The sequence below is a fragment of the Acinonyx jubatus genome, chromosome A3 (assembly GCF_027475565.1).
Source record: "Acinonyx jubatus isolate Ajub_Pintada_27869175 chromosome A3, VMU_Ajub_asm_v1.0, whole genome shotgun sequence".
Classification (NCBI taxonomy): Eukaryota; Metazoa; Chordata; class Mammalia; order Carnivora; family Felidae; genus Acinonyx; species Acinonyx jubatus.
In genome coordinates this window covers 56597308-56614195 of record NC_069388.1, presented here as the reverse complement: position 1 = coordinate 56614195, position 16888 = coordinate 56597308, and the positions used below count along the sequence as shown (strand labels likewise).

At 40.9% G+C, this 16888-nt stretch overlaps 1 protein-coding gene across 3 annotated transcripts in view; it reads left to right on the top strand.

Annotated features, from left to right (window-relative positions):
- IL1RL1 (interleukin 1 receptor like 1) overlaps positions 1-16309 on the top strand; it is a 29528-nt gene extending 13219 nt beyond the window's left edge. The window contains exons 6-12 of one of the 3 annotated variants that reach the window (XM_053200378.1): positions 347-418; positions 1826-1967; positions 2061-2206; positions 7966-8112; positions 9113-9280; positions 11971-12280; positions 15069-16309. In XM_053200378.1, the coding sequence (XP_053056353.1) occupies positions 347-418; positions 1826-1967; positions 2061-2206; positions 7966-8112; positions 9113-9280; positions 11971-12280; positions 15069-15351 (1268 nt within the window). In that variant the 3' untranslated portion in view covers positions 15352-16309. Of the gene's footprint in view, positions 1-346; positions 419-1825; positions 1968-2060; positions 3812-4049; positions 7510-7965; positions 8113-9112; positions 9281-11970; positions 13201-15068 lie in introns of those variants that run through there. The other 2 variants (XM_027069361.2, XR_008289255.1) reach the window with 2 other exon arrangements.
- The last annotated feature ends 579 nt before the right edge of the window (positions 16310-16888 follow it).

The window sequence follows — 16888 nt, the reverse complement described above, 5'->3', positions numbered from 1 at the left end:
GCCAACCCATGTAATTAGTTTAACGTGTTAGATTAATTAATTAATATTTGTTTTAATGATATAAAAGAATAGGAAATATAAAAGAGTATCATAAGTCATAAGAGAAAGTATTACTTGAATGTTTTCTTTTTCATTTGTGTGTGTGTGTGTGTGTGTGTGTCTGTGTCTGTGTCTGTGTGTCTCTGTGTGTCTGTGTGTGTGTGTGTATTTGTTGCCATGGGTCATCGTCAGAAAAGTTTGAAAAACATTGCTATGATATAAGATAGTAATATGAAAACACAAGCTTTATACTGATGACCATCCAGTGTTATCCTAATATTTATATTTTCTTTGTCTTTGATTTAAGATGAGGAAGGCTTTTCTTTGTTTCCAGTAATTATAGCCCCTCCACAAAATGAAATAAAAGAAGTGGAAATTGGTAAGAAAACTTGAAGACTGCTGTAAATGTTATCTGGAGAATCTTTCCATATGACGCTTGGTCTGGATTCTCCAAGTATGGGTCATGCAGTTAACACGATGGATCTTGGGGATTAAATGAAATGTTACATGTAGAAACATCCACCGGGCACTTGTTAATATTAGGAATACCCAGCACTTACATTTGTACTGCAGTTCAGACTATCTTATTTCATTCTTACTTCTCTCCGGGAGGTAGATATTGTTTCCAATTTATGCTTGTGGATACTTAGGCTCAGGTAGGATCAATGATGTGCCCAAGGTTATAGATAATGAGTGATAGAAGGATGAGAACCAAGGCTTTCTGACTCTGCCCATCTCTGCCTTCACTAGTTTCCCACTAGAAATTAGATATAACTCAAGTTCTTGGTCCATAAAACAAGTCCCTTCATGAACTAGTCTTCACCTACATTCTGGCCCATCTGAAGCTATTAACCCCACCTGCCTTGGAGTCCCCTCCACACCGACCACCTCACATTTGTTACACCGATTGGCAGCATTTCCACATTCTTTCCTGCTTTTGTCCATGTTGTTCCTCCTTCTCATCTCTCAACACTGAGTTCAAATAGCATTCCCCATGCCGCCCTCCTTACTACCATGGGCACCACCAGAGCCTCCATCTAATGAGGTCCAAAGAAATCATTTCTGTGTGCAGCATAGCAGTCCAGAGAAGTCTGGAATGCCTTCTTCTTCTGCATTTCCATGTCATTTGTCAACCTCTCTATAGAACAGTAGAATACCTTGTGTTTTAATCATCTGTGTCTACCCTTATCATCTTCTGAGACTCTCTTGCATCCCTCATCCCTCTTCAGATGCAGAATTCTTGAGTCCAGAACCCAGGGCTCAGTAAGGGATGCCTGAATGCATGTCCCAAGCAGGAGGGCAGCCCTCACGCTTTCAGTTCTGGGCAGAGGAAGTCTCAAGTACAAGGACTAGTAATGGAGAGCACTCTTGAATGATTAAATGCTGGGATTGTAGCTGGGTCGAGCAAAATATAGTTTTACCGACAAGGTGACTTACAGAGAGATGAAAAGAATTTGGTAAAAGGAGGAAGGTTTGGAAGAAAGAAGTTAAAAAGAAATTCCAATCTATAGTAAAAAGAAGCCCCACCTTATAATGTCTGATTGGTGAAACCAGAATTATTCACCTTTTTAGTTTCCATGGAAGGTGAGAGGGGAGTGTCAGTGGAGCTTCCTCCAAACTGTGAGCAAAGTGGGTGGAGGCAAGGACACAGAAGGGCTAAGGATGAGGAAGGGGTATGGAATCAATTCCTGGCACACACCAGGCGTTCAGCGATTTTTTTCACGTTAAATGCAATACCACTGGCAGCACTGAATGTTATTGGTGAGTTTCTTCACTTCTCATCTAGGAAAACCAGCAAGCATACCCTGCTCCGCTTGCTTTGGGAAAGGCTCTCAGATCATGGCCGGCATCCTGTGGAAGGTGAATGGAAGCAAAGTTCAGAACTTTGGAGAACCAAGAATTCACGAGGACCGGGAGCAAAATCAAAGGTATTTTTATACTGAAGTTAAAACAGCCCCTCCTCCTCCCACACAATTTGCAACTGCAAAGCAAGCATTAAAGGTAACAGGTTGCCTCCTTAGTTCCAGCAATGAGTTGACTTGTCTGAGCACCGTTTTAAAAATAGAGCGTGTGAGAGAAGAAGACTTATCTGTGGAGTATGACTGCCTGGCTCTGAATTTGCACGGTTGGACACGGCACACCATAAGACTAAAGCGGAGAAGTCCAAGTAAGGAGTGTTTCTGAGATTTTGGCCGCCCAAGTTAGCTGTATCAACTGTAAGCCGAAATCACTTTCTTGGAGAACAATGTGTTGGCATGTGGTTCCATGGGGAGTCTCTCAAGATGAAGAGGTCCATCTCATAAATTGTGTTTTTCCTCTTAAGAACACTGACCATTTGTAGTCTGGTTTCCCTAGTTGCCTCTCTTCTGTTTTACTTCCCCCTTCCTCCTCTCCCTCCTGCCCCCCTCCTCTTCCCCCTCCTCTAACCTCCCTCCTCCTCTTCCTCCAACCTCCCTCCTCCTCCTCCCTCTCTTCCCTTCCTCCCCCTCTTCCTTTTCTCCCTCCTCCTTTTCCTCTCCTTCCTACTCCTCTCTGTTCTCTCCCTCCTCCCTCCCTCCCCTTCCCTCCTCCCCCTCCTCCTCCCCCACCCCTTACCTTCTCCTGTTGGTTCCTCTTTAACACCCAACTGCCTCCTTGGCCATCCTCCCGATTTCATCAGCTCTCTCTGTCTCACTGTATACGAAAGACAACGCACTAAGAGTAAACTGAACATGTTGTTTGTTGCATGACTTTTATGACGTTATAAACATGTTCTCTTCTATAATTTTTTTTGTCACAAAGAAATTGTTAGTGAAGCTGGCAAAGTGGATAAAAAGGTAAAGTACTTAATTACTGCCCACTCCAGTAAGAAGATCTTAGATGTTACTTTTTAATAAGACATCACGTGCCATCATTGTTAAATTTTATAAAATATTAAATTTGCTTATTTATTTATTTATTTATTTATACTTGCAAAACCTAAAGTGTTTACTCTTTGGTCCTTTCCAGAAAAAGTGTGGGACCTCTGTGTTCTGTCCCTTTAAAAGAAATTATTTGTGTGCTAATACTATACTGTATCATTTAGCGTAGCTTTATAATCAACCCTGATTTTGGGTAGAGTGAGTCTTCCAATTTTGTTTTCATCAAGATCGTCTTGGCTATTCTTAGGCCTTTGTACTGCCATATAAATTCTATTCAGACATATTTTGATTATAAACATGTTTTTATTATAGTTACCTAGAGGGTTTTATTGTTTGTTTTATAATTACTTAATGTATAGTAGAAGTCTTCCCATGATATTAAATGTTCGTCTACAATACAATTTTTAATGGCTTCTTAGTATTCAATTATACAGATAGACTATCATTTATCTCACCACATACACTGCTTGGCTACGTCTTTCTTCTTCTGTCTTTTTAAAAATCCAATTTATTTATGTTTTTATTTTTTGAAGTTTATTTTTGAGAGAGAGAGAGTGTGTGGGCACAGGTGCATGAGCAGGGGAGGAGCAGAGAGAGAGAGAGGGAGAGGGGGAGAGAATCCCAAGCAGACTCCAAACTGTCAGCAAGGAGCCCAACGTGGGGCTCAATCTCACAAATTGCGAGGTCATGACCTGACCTGAGCTGAAATCAAGACTCAGATGCTTAACCAACTGAGCTACCCGGGCACCCCCAAAATTTAATTTATTTAAACTAAAAAAAAAAAAAAGAAGAAGAAGAAGAGGAAAGAAACCAAAACACATTTCTCGCACTTCTTCCCCCTCCACCTCTAGTAACCACCAGTCTAAATATAGGTGCGACTCAGGGGCGCCTGGGTGGCGCAGTCGGTTAAGCGTCCGACTTCAGCCAGGTCACAATCTCGCGGTCCGTGAGTTCAAGCCCCGTGTCAGGCTCTGGGCTGATGGCTCAGAGCCGGGAGCCTGTTTCTGATTCTGTGTCTCCCTCTCTCTCTGCCCCTCCCCCATTCATGCTCTGTCTCTCTCTGTCCCCAAAAAAATAAATAAACGTTGAAAAAGAAATTTTTAAATATAGGTGAGACTCAATGGAAGTCTGGTAGCTCGGCTCACTTCTTTATTGTATCTGTCATTCAACATGCAATTCAGGTGCTGCCTTTTATGGGGAGCCTTCCGTGACCGCTAGTTTGGAGTATATGTTCCTTCCAGGTATTTCTGTAGGACCCTATTTCTGTCTCCACACTCATCACACTTATAAAAATTTGTTTGAGAGTCTGCTGAACATAACTGTGACCTCTGTGAGGTCAGGAATGGCGTCTCACCCATCTTTGTGTGCTCAGTCTGTAGGGCAGTGCTTGGTACCTAGCATGTGTCCAATAAAAATCGGTCCAATGAATAAGCGAATGCACACCAAAGTTATCAAGGAAAACTGTTTTTGTGCATTTCTACTGCTCTAGCGATAAGGCTCAATTATACCGCAAAACAGCAGTTTACATTTATGTTTCTCAGACTGGATAACCTTCCCTGTAACTTGAAAAGGCCAGATTATTTATAACTTTCCTATAGTTTCATCTGAATCTAGCGTGCCTTTAATGACTTCATTATAATTTGCTGCAATAAAATATGGTCATAACAAAAATGTGAAACTGACTACTCTTCAAGAGATTACATTCAGACACTACATATAATCTTTTAAAATGTAACATTCCCTTTCACAAATAATCAGTGGCATATGGGGGCAGGATGTAGAGGATGATCAAATGATCTGTCTTGGGTATAGGTAACAGGAGGACACATTTGTGTAAAGAGTCCAAAACAGACCATCTAAGAGTCATTGTGCTTTTTATCATCACCCGACCCAGACATTGTTAATCAATGTCAGTGATGACACGCTCTTCCTCTCAGGGGCAGTCTGTTTCTTCCTTCCACTCTGTCGGTGTGTCCCCACAGGCAATGATGTCAGCAAAAATAGTTTTACAAACATTTCCTTCCTGAGAACCTATCAATTTCCTCACTTGTTTACATTTCCAGGCAAAGACATCCTATTCGTTAGATGATGCATTTAATCTGGTGTAAATGGGCGGGGAGAAAAATATGGTATTTTTACACTTGTAATTCCATGTACAACGACATGGAAGTTATTTAATGTGTTTGTCAAACAGCAAAAGGGAGAGTTGAACCCTCAGTTTATACCCCGAAGTGGGATATAGCCCCGATTAATTTGGATAAACACAGAAGCACAACCTGACGGAAAAAAGTTGGGAGCGATGAAAACGGAGGCCACCAATTTGATATGCTCGTGCTAAGTCTCTGCCTGAGGTGGTGCTTCGGATTTTTGTTTTAATGTAGACTTCAACCACCAATTTGTAAGTTTTTTACCAAACAGAATCATGACTTCCCTGGATGATTTTGAGTGCTATTGAGTTCTGTGGGTCTCCAGCTTTCTCAGTTATAACTGAGTCACCCCAGGACATATGGACAATGTCAAGACGTCATGTTAGGGTAATGTTGTGATGGTAGTGGGCACATTGGTTCCCCAAGGAAAGGGGAAACTGCAGTCTCCACCCTGACACTGCCATTGCATCATTGTCCCCACGTGAAGCTTATATTGTCACTTTATGAATGTTCTCTCATTACCTGTGTATTGGAATTGTTTTCACGTTACATGTACTTGGTGACTTTTTTCCTTCTAGTTTATTTGTATTTTCTATGTTTCCCTTGTTTTTCTTCAAATTCACATGGTTACACTCTGGCGGGGGGGCCTAGCTGGCTTAGTTGGTGGAGTGTGTGACACTTGATCTTGGGGTCATGAGTTTGAACTCCATGTTGGGTATAGAAATTACTTAAAAATAAAATCTAAAAAAAAAAAACCACAAAAAACATGGATACACTCTGTTTTGACAACTGTGTAAATTAAACAAAAACTGTTGCTACAGTAGCTCGTCACAATGAATGCCTTTATTTCTAATCGCAGAATAAAAGAAATTACAACACTGCCTTGAGGCTTAGAAAACCAAAACTCTAAAAGCTTATGTTCCCATATTATTCAATGTGATTAAATAAATATTTGATACTCATAAGAATAGTAGTACACATTTATTCATTGTTTCCTTTGAACTTGTCTACTTATTTTCCATTTAATTTCTCATTTATTTGATCAATATTCCATGAAGAAGAGACTGTTACTATCATCCAATTTTGCAGCGAAGGAAACAGAAGCAAATGGAGGTTGCATACATTACCAAATATTCTAGTTAGAGCCAGGATTCCAACTTGGTGCTTTCCTATTTATAAACACCTTCAGAAAGTATTTGGTGTTTAATCATTACATTAACAGGAAGGTATGGGACTTCAACTTCCTTTACTGACTTGGTTAACTTCTTTCCTCCTGTTGAAAGCAGCCAGTCACATGCACACTTACTTCACCGAAACCTCCACACTCCCAGAGTGTGTCTAGGTAGGACCTTTAGAGAGAGTGAACTGGGGCAGGGTGTGGACAATCCTGTTGAAATGCCTTACTTAGGGAGTGTCTATCATTTACACTAATGACAGTGCAGTCAGTAAACTCTCTGCCAATTTTCAGCAACACCCTCTGCTCCCTGGTTTTGAATCACTTCACCTTGGCCGTTCTTCATTTCATGGTGCTGGATGCTCAGCAGGCCGATGAGCCTTCAAGGGAGGAATTTGTGACTATGGATAAGTCGCAAATTTTCCATGGCAAGCCTAGGAACCCATGCTTTGAGACGTCACATGAAAATGCAGGGAGAACACTGTAAGAGTCAAATCTTATGTGAGGTCCTTCTCACGTTCATCTTTCCGGGGCACTATTTGTAAGAAGATAGTTACTTCCAAAGAGAGAAGTAAACCTAAAACGTCCAAGAATACTATTAATAAGTATAATTCTTGCGTTCAGTGTGTATGTAGCTGTTACTAGGCCTTGAAAATGGGAACCATCTTGCATATGCACCTTGTGCAGAAGTGAGTACAGGACCCAGTTCAACGGTGGCTAAATGATGTCCACCATGAGAAAAGTAAGGGGCGTGTAGAACCTAAAACCCCAGTAGTTTGAGTTCTCCATCAGTGATGCTTTAGTGACTTACAAGGTTCTTGTTTCTTCCCTGCTTTCTTGTGCCCCCAGCCCCAGATGCAGTAAGACCCCAAGACGTGTTGATTCATTCTCTTTCATGCCCCAATACCAGGTGCAACCATTCCTTTCTCATTCTTACAGGAGTCTGAGCCCTCCTTACCTCTAACTGCCAAGTATTACAGAAGCTTCCCATCAATTTTACTCTAAGTTCCTACAGCCTCTCCCACAGAAACAAACCTTCCCCTACGTTCGGATGAATCTTGCTTATAAACCACTTTTGTTGTTAACACTCCACTCAAGACTCATCAAGGGCTCCCGTGACCTTTACAGTAAAGACAAAATACCTTGACAGGAATCTCAAGTCTGGTCAGAACCTCGCCCTGACACACACTTCTTACTGTGTCTGCCTCTAACTCCCCAAAATGGATCACTCCAGTTCCTCAGAACACACACACACCACATCTCTGCCCTCGGGCTCACAGCATCCACTGTAGCCAGGAATACATTTTTCTTTTTTCTTTTTAAAGTTCTCTAAAACGTACGTATTCTTCAGGGACCACCTTCTGCAGGAAAGCTTCCTTGCCCAGTCCAGCACGGAACCAGCACTCTTAAGAACCTCTGCCAGCTAAAATCGCACTTTTACCTACTATCTTAGTTAAGTTTACATTGGCCTTGACACCTTTTTTGCTCTGAGAATCCCCTACGATGCCTAGCCTTGCACAGAGTAGGTGCTCCATAAATGTTCACTTACTGATTCTTAAAGCAGCCATGAAAATTCCAGGGAAGCATCTTTTGTATGAATCTCTCATATGCCCAATGGAGGTCAGCATCCATATATATTTGTTTATTTTACCTTGTTCTAGAAACAATAGTGATCATTTTTGTCTTCCCTTTATCTTTTGAATAGTTGACGATCAAAGTACCTACTACATACTGACAGGATTTAGCATCTTGTTAATGCTAATCAATATCATGGTGATAACGCTAAAAGTGTTCTGGATTGAGTTTATTCTGCTCTGGAGAGACATAGCTAAACCTTACAAAAGTAGGAATGGTAAGTGGCGAGTTTCAAATTTTCCTTCAAAAGAAAAGGATCCATAATGGCTGATGGTTACTTGTCTGTTGATCTCTTAACAGCTGTCGACTAAATCCAGATTTTGCTGATAAATGTATTCAGAGTAGACCTTTTTTTTTTTTTTCAGTTCACTTAGTAGCCATTTTCTATCCTTTTTTGTTGCTTCTTATGGTTCTGAGATTCATCTCAACACCTCAGATTTCCTCCCCAACAGGATTGCTGTTCCTACTAAATAACAGAATCTGCCCCAAGCCCAGAGTGGTTTAAACAGTTTGGAAAATGTGTATTGGTGAAACTTCATGGAATTTAAAACATTAAAAAAATTGTTCCCGTTTTCCAGAAGTGAACGGTTTAGAAGGGGCCATCAGAATGCGGGTGTATTTTGCCAGAAAGCCCATTCCATAAAGAGTCCTATCTATGCACATAAGTAGACACATGAAAGAATACAATTGTGCCCCGCTAAACAAGAACACCATTCTTTCCTTTGAATGAAGATATATTTTACATTTTCCCTATGGTCCTCTCAATTTGGGCTAATTATTCAATTTGTGGGAAATGCAGATCCTTTAAAAAATTCTACTTGAGCATTTCCGTTTCCTTGGGTAAGCACGGAGAAAACAAAAGATAAGATTGAGATCTGCCCCAAACAGCAGAAGAACTCGTTATCCATGACTATAAATATTTCTCAATAAATTATTACTCACACTTGACAATATGATGTGATGAGCTAAACTGGACGGGCTCTTGCCTATTCTCTCTCATTCAGTGTGAGACAGTGAAGAGGTGAACTTTAGGATTAAGATTGATTTTCTGATGACTTTCTGTAGCAGTAGATTGTCCTCACCATCTCTGGATTCCAGAATATTTTGGGGGGTGGGATGCAATCACCACCAACCATAAAATCGAGTGAAGAATGTCTAGTGAGAGTCAAATTTGGAGAACCAAGTAATAAAGTTGCTTTTCTTGTTCTCATTTTCAGATGGAAAGATCTACGATGCTTACGTTATCTATCCGCGGAACTATACAAATAGTCCTGAGAGGGCCAGTGCTGTGGGATATTTTGTTTACCAGATTCTGCCTGATGTTCTGGAAAATAAATGTGGTTATAACTTATGCATTTACGGGAGAGATATGCTACCTGGAGAAGGTAAAGCTGTCAAAATACATCAAGGACAGGGGCGCCTGTGTGGCTCAGTCAGTCAAAGGACCAACTTTTGATTTCGGCTCATCATGAGCCCATGTTTCACTGGATCCAACCCCGCCTCAGGCTATGCGCCGGACAGAGACTGAGATTCTTTCTCCTTCTCTCACTGCCCCTCCTCCCTCTCAAAATAAAATAAACTTAAAAAAATACATTAAGGACAGAAATTCACATTCATCAGAACCCTAAGAGATAGGTGGTCTTCTCCCTGTGTTGGATAGGGAATTGCAATCATTATTCCATGCCTTAAAACCAGGGTTTTTAAGTATTGCTCTGGAAGAATGAGATACTTACTCTTGGCTCCTCCTGCCCCCATAGCCAAACCGGTCGTGACGTTTTCGCAGGAGTGTCAGTGACGTGAAGACACAGTAAGCTGTCTTTGCGGGGTGGATTTAGCAAAGCACTGCCCCTACTTACTTCCCACATCCACCACTAACATAACTGACATTTCTTAGTTCTCTCTAGAAGAATTGAAAGAGGACTCACAAAGCAAAGAATTTTGTTCTAATATCCAGAGGCATTGGCTACAATATTTGAAAGGCCTCAGAGTCTTTATGATTTTCCTTGTATAGGGGAAACATTTGCAGATGTATACTCTCACAACAACTAGAGCTGTCTTCTGTTTCGTCAAGTGTAGACAATTCCATGTACCTTTGAGAGTAATTCTGGCATTCCAGAAGCGGTTCTCCTTGTCTCTCTACATTTATGTCAAGTACCCATGAACCCTCCTTAAGGCCCTTCTCAAATTCCTCAGGGACCAGGAAGCATGTGGAATATGAATGAGGCAGGAGCATCATGAGGGTAATTCCAAAAAAGCAAATGCTTAGTAGACTGTGAACTTAACCTGGCATTTCCACTGAAAAGAGGGATTCAGCATCTATAGATTTAAAGGAATACACGGAAGGTGAAGCCGGTTTGTCCTGGAATATTTATTTGGGCAATGTTAATCACCCCATAATGGCTTGGGAGGCTTATAAAATGAACAATGCAGCAAAATGTAATCCAAGTTTCCTCTGGATTCTTTCTCCCTCCTCCAACTCTCCCTTTGGCTACTCAGGCCAGTCGAGAGGAGCAAGTCATGGCGCTCGAATGTTCTTTTTCACGTGACACACCAGCACAGGAAGCTGCAGGGATTCCATCTGTTCGTGATGTCACAGCACCTGCTACACTTGGCTGCAAGCTCTTCATCTCTTCTTTCTGAGATGCATTGACCTCACTTGTAGCTCCGTCTTGTTCCAGACAGCTCGCTGATGCTCAAGCTCGTGTAGCCTGCATTGTGCTGGTTTTCATGTGAGAAGACTTCCTACTTCCCCTCCCTCAAGGGGAAGTCTTCTGACCTTACTTCAACCAAAATAAAATCAGATCTAACAAAACAACACCAAACTTCACTCTTCCCTTAGAAAAAGATCATGACTGCCTGCATCAGTATATTTCTTCCCCTCCTAGGTATCTTCTGTTTGCTCCTTCCAGTCCACTCTGCATCCCACTCCATCCAATGGCCCTGGGTGGCTGGTCATTATGGAATCTATCACACCCCTGCCTTCTGCTCCACGCTGAGTTTGGCCAAGAGGGAGCACTGGGGGCAGGTCAGAGGCAGGCATCTTGTGAGGTTGCCAGGGTGGCTGGGCTCCTTTCTCCCAAAGCAAGGGCTCTTGATAGCTGCTTTCATACTCATTAGGGTTCCATAACTGCTTCCTCCCCTTCATACCTGGAGGGTGGTAATGCCTCCTGTGTTATTTCCAATGTTGGGGGTTCTGAGGTATCTCTCATTGATTTCCCTTGGGTCTGCCCACATTTTTTATAAATTGACCTTTGATTAAACTCTCTTAAGTCAGTCCTTTGAGTATGCCAAGTTTTATGTTGGGATCCTGACCAACATAAGGTCTCTACCTGGCAGTATTTAACATTTATTTCCCTAGTTCCCACTACATGAATTGGCAGTCTTTCAGCTGCCAGCCTCTAGGAATATCTTGAGTGGTTTCATTCATGGTTAAGCTTCTTTGATCGTGCTGTTACCTCCTTACAGTGAGAGCTGAGTATTTTACATGTTCTTTCTAAGTCTGTCCAGAAGTTACCTGCTATCATCTTGGAGTTGATGCTGTATTAACTCCAACTTGATAAGGGGATCTGGTCTTCCTTAAGATTTTTCTAGTCTGGATCAAATCAGCTTCTAAAACCGAGATCTTGGGGAAAGACATGAATCCAGGACTCCCCTAGAGGCTTGAATCAGTTCAGAGAAGCAAGGGTTCCTAAGAGTTAAAGTTCTAAGCCCTATTAAACACATAAGCTAATATTCGAAGAGGGCAACATGTAGTTAATGAACTTGAGTTCTAAGTCTCTTGCTAAATATCTCTACATTCCCATTTAACTCCAAGGACTCTGTTTTAGTTAGGACCCCTCTACCTGGGAAGGAAGAAGGCTTTGGGACTGATGTTCTGACAGTGAGAAGGAGAAGATGAACACAAGTTGTCCATCCAAGCTCATTCCTACTTTCCTGAATAAAGAATTGATCAGTGTCAGAATCTCATGGCAGGCTATAACAATAACAGTTTTTTAAAGTTCAGAACATTTATGATCAAAGCATTAGACTTAAAAATGCATCAACAGGAAATCTGGTCCATGTCTTTTATCCCCAGATGCAGCCACCTCAGTGGAAACCAACATACGAAAGAGTAGGCGGCACATTTTTATCCTGACTCCTGAAATCACTCACTGCAGGGAGTTTGCCTATGAGCAGGAGATCGCCTTGCACAGTGCCCTCATCCAGAACGACTCCAAGGTGATTCTTATAGAATTAGAGGCTCTGAGCAAGCCAGGAGGGATGCAGTTTGGGGAGCTCCAAGATTCCCTCAAGCACGTCGTGGAAATGCAAGGTACCATCAAGTGGAAGGAAGATGATGTGGCCAACAAACGGTCCCTGAATTCCAAGTTCTGGAAGCACGTGAGGTACCACATGCCTGTGCCAAACAAACCCTCAAGGAAGACATCCACTTGGGCTTCCCTGAGTACCCAGGGGCAGTAGCGCTTGCTTTGATGTGCTGGTGCACCAGATTTCCTAGATCTGCATTCCTTCTGGCAGGATTACGCCCCTGGGCCAGACACTGGAGCAGAGGCATGAGAAATGGGGACATGTCGAGGGTGTTCAGGCCTCAGGTTTCATCTAGCAACTTTACTTCCATTTTCCTGATTCTGGGTGGATGCAAAATGCCCCGAAATTTTTATCCTCGCTCCCCCTCTCTTCACCCCACATTTCCTTCCCTTTCTCCTTTTGCTGGTCTTTCTCCATAAGACCTAGGATCTTTTCACTATTCTTTTTTCCATCTTTCTCTCTCTTTCTTGTTCTCCTGCCCTTTTTTCCTTGTCAATATTCTACATTTTGAACAAACGAAAAGCATTAGAGCGAAATTTTCATGTAACCATGAAGAACACTCCGATTCCCACAAGCAGAATATTAGCAGCAAATCTTGTTTCCAACCTACCAAAAATTATTATATTTTATTTTAATGGGTGTTAAGTTTTATCATCTCAATATTGTGGATACCATTGGGGTCCCTTACCCAACTGCCATTACAATCAGTATTTGAAGTTCTAAAGTCGCTTTGATATATTTTTATTCTCCTTAGAAATATTTTTTTCTCACTCTAAAAGTTACAGAAGAACAGAAAAGATCAAAGAAGAAAAGAGTGAGTATTATCCACAAATCCATCATCCTAAGATAATGACTTTTAAACATTTGGGTAAATTTGTATTTAAAAAATTTTTAACTTGTACTTAAATGTTCTGTTAATATAGCTGAGCTCGCACAGTGTGTAGGGTTTATACATTTTTTTCTACTTAACATCATAATAAAAACACTTGACATGTCACTTAAATTTTAACATTTTAACTATTCATAGAGTTCTATTTCACTGTTGTGCCACAGCTGACATGCCTAATTAGTTATTGTTGTATATTTGAATTGTGTTGAGTTTAAATAGCCATCATTATAAGTAATTTTGCAATGACCATACCAGCATATTTTATATTTCCCAGTTACAATTTTTGAACTTAAAACAATGTTTGTTTATTTATTTTGAGAGAGAGAGAGAAAGAGAGAGTGGGGGGAGTGGTAGAGAGAGAGAGGGAGACAAAGAATCCCAAGCAGGCTCCAAGCTGTCAGCACAGAGCCCAATGCGGTGCTCGATCTCACAAACTGTGAGATCATGACCTGAGCCGAAACCAAGAGTTGGATGCTTAACCGACTGAGCCACCCAGGTGCCCCCTATTTTTATTTTTTAATTTGAGAAATTGGTTTGTTGTAACATTTCTATGAAATTAGTAAAGCATTTTGACAGAACCCTTTGACAAAAGTGATGTCAAGGTATGCAGTCAAGACCACTCCTTGAAGGAGTTCACATAGCCTCAGGGGCCACAGAGCCCATCAGTGGATACGGAACTCAGCAGTGTCCTCTCAGGCTGGGAGTCCTGTCAGAGCTCAGATTTTACCGGTGGATGGAAATCTTACCCTCAGCTGAGCTGCTTTAAAACGTGTATGATTTCAGATTTAGCTACAAAAGAAAACTGCACTCCAGACCCTCGACAGCAAGTATAATTTTGCATTGTCACTCAATGCCTTACTGAGCCTTGCTTGAAAAGAGATCACATTTCTGGAAGGTTGCCTAAAGGATCTGCAGTTACCCATCCTTCTATGTACCCTATAATCTGAATCTATACTCCCTGGATTAAGGTTACCAGATAAATTACAAGACATCAGTTAAAGTTGAATTCCAAGAATGAATTTTCATATGAAATTGATCTGAAATTCAAATTTAGCTGCGAATCTTGTATTTTTATTTGCTAAATCTGATTCTCCCTATGCTGGTGGGCTATTGTGCTTTTCTGTGGTGACATCTGATTTCGTTGAATTAGTAAAAAACAAAACAAAACAAAGAAAAAAAAAACAAAGCCTGTGAGAAGGATGCCCTATAAATGATTGGTCAGCATCACCTAATTGGAATCAACAATCTATCCTCTGCTCTCAACCAGCTGTGTGACTATGAGTAAGTTACTCAACTTCTCCAAAATTACCTTAGGTAACATGAGAATAAACCATACCAAACTCTTTGTATTTTTGTGCAAATCAAAAAGTAGAAGAAGACTCTTTGGACCAGAGAAGAATTCAATAAATGGCAACATCTCATTGTGCTTTTTGAAACGTGGATGATACTCCAAGTCCTCTCGCAATGAACACCTCTGAAGGATACTTCTCCACCCTCGCCAGCAGGAATAGATGTGCCTTTAATCCTGATTCCCCACCCACCTGGACTTACAGACATTTGTTTGGTGGATGGACACAGGACATTTTGGAACTGATTTTATTTACCTCTTTGCATTAGCTACTTGACAGCATGGAGACTAATTTGGGCTCTTTCTACAGCAAGTATGTACATAGGATATCACAACAAGGAATTTATAATAATCTCTTCCCTGTTTTTGATACACTTTCTTTTTAACTATATTTTAACTGTCTGTATTATATGCTGCTTTGCAAGTATTCAACGTTTACATTTCCTGAACATGAGCTGAGTATCTCTTTGAGAAGGGCAGGGAGAGGAAGAGCTCTGGAGGGGTATTCAGGTGAATCAGGCATACTCCTTACTTATCTTATGGGGTTAGAACGGGAAGGGACAAGGGAAACACTTCACAGAACCAGACAGGGCTGGCCCCAGGAGCAACTCTGAGCTCTTTTCTGCAGTGCTTCCTTTCCCAAACTTACACACCACCTCCCAAGTCATCTGAGCTTCGGTTTCTGCAAACTAAGGATGGAGAAGAAGAGCTCTGAGGTCTTTCTCAGCTCTCATAGCCTGATTCCAAGCATATGCTCACAGAGAGACCACATACTTCCAGAAGCCTGGATTCTCCTGCCAGCAGCACCACCGACCTCTCTTGCTTCCTTCATCTGTATCATCAGAGTGACAAGTGCTTCATGTACCACACAAGGTAGTGTGAAATACAATGAATACAGCCCAAACCAGTGATGTGTCTACCTTATGACCCGGGTTTAAATTCTGGTGATTTATAAAGACACAAAGAATTGCTCTTGCTTGAGTCAAATTTGCATACAATAAAAGGCAAGATTTTAAGTTTGATGAGTCTTGACAATTACGCATACTTGTGTAGCTATCATCCCAAACAAGATAGAAATAGTTCCATCACCCCCGGACGTTCCATCCTTCCATTTCCCAGTCAATCCCCCTCCTCAGAGGCAGTGTTCTGATTTCTGTCTCTATGGATTCGTTTTGTCAGATCTTGAAATTTCTACCAGTAAAGTTAGGCGCGCAGCATTGTGACTCCCTACTTCCACACAATGTAACATTTTGAAGATTCATCGATGTTTTGCATGTGTCAGTTGTTTGTTCCTCTGTATTACTGAGCGGTATTCCATTGTATGGCTGTACCCGGTATGTTTAACCTATCCCTGTTGGTGGACACATGGGTGGTTTCATGTTGTACCTACTGTGGATCTGGAGACTGTGAACACTCTTGTGGACTTGTGTTTGTATTTTTCTTAGCTCGATACCTAGGACTGGTCCCTTTTTGGAAACTGTCAACTTGGCAAACTGTACCATTTTATGTTTCCTATGGTTATGTATGAGACTGCTCTTATGATTGAGTCAATCCTCACCAATGACTGGTATTGTCAGGCTTCTTTTCCTTTTAGTTATTTCAGTGGGTGACAAATCAACCTCATTATGGTTTAATTTACAGTTCCCTGATGATTAATGATGTTGAACCTTTTTCATGACCTTATTCACCAATAAGATTCATGTATTGCTCAGTGAAAGTAAAGTCTTCTGCACATTTTTAAATTGTGTTGTTTCTCTTCATATTGTTGATGTGTGGAAATTTTTAAAATATATTCTGTATATAAATCCCTCTTCATATAGGTGTAAGGTGAGAATTGTTCCAGGCTTACCTCCTTATCTCTTCCTTTTTTTTAAATGAAATCATTGATAGGCAGACATTTTTAATTTTGATAACACCCAACTGATCATTTTTTCTTATATGGTTAGTGTTTTATGTGTCCTAAGTTTTTGTTTGTGTTTGTTTTTGTTTGTTTGTTTGCTTGTTTGTTTTTATCTCAACATCATGGAGATATTCTCCTATGGATCTTCACGAAGTATTTATGGTTCCAGCTTTTATGTTCACTATGATCACATTGTCCACTGCGAATTAATATTTGTATATAGGATGAGGGGAGGGTTAAGCTTCATTTTTTCCCCCACAGAGATGCCCAATTTTTTCAGCAACACTTGTGAAAAAATTTTCTTTCTCCATTGAACTGACATGGTGCCCTGGTCAAAAATCAATAGGCTGTAAATGTGTGGGTCTATTACTCTACTCTCTATTATTTTCTGTTTATATGTTCATGCAAATATCACAGTTAGGATTAGTATTACCTTATTGTAAACCTTCAAGTCAGTGTAAGTCTTTGTTCTTTTCTCCCCAAGATTGTTCCAACTATTCTAGATCATTTGCATTTTCACATAAATTGTAGAAACAGTTTCTCGATTT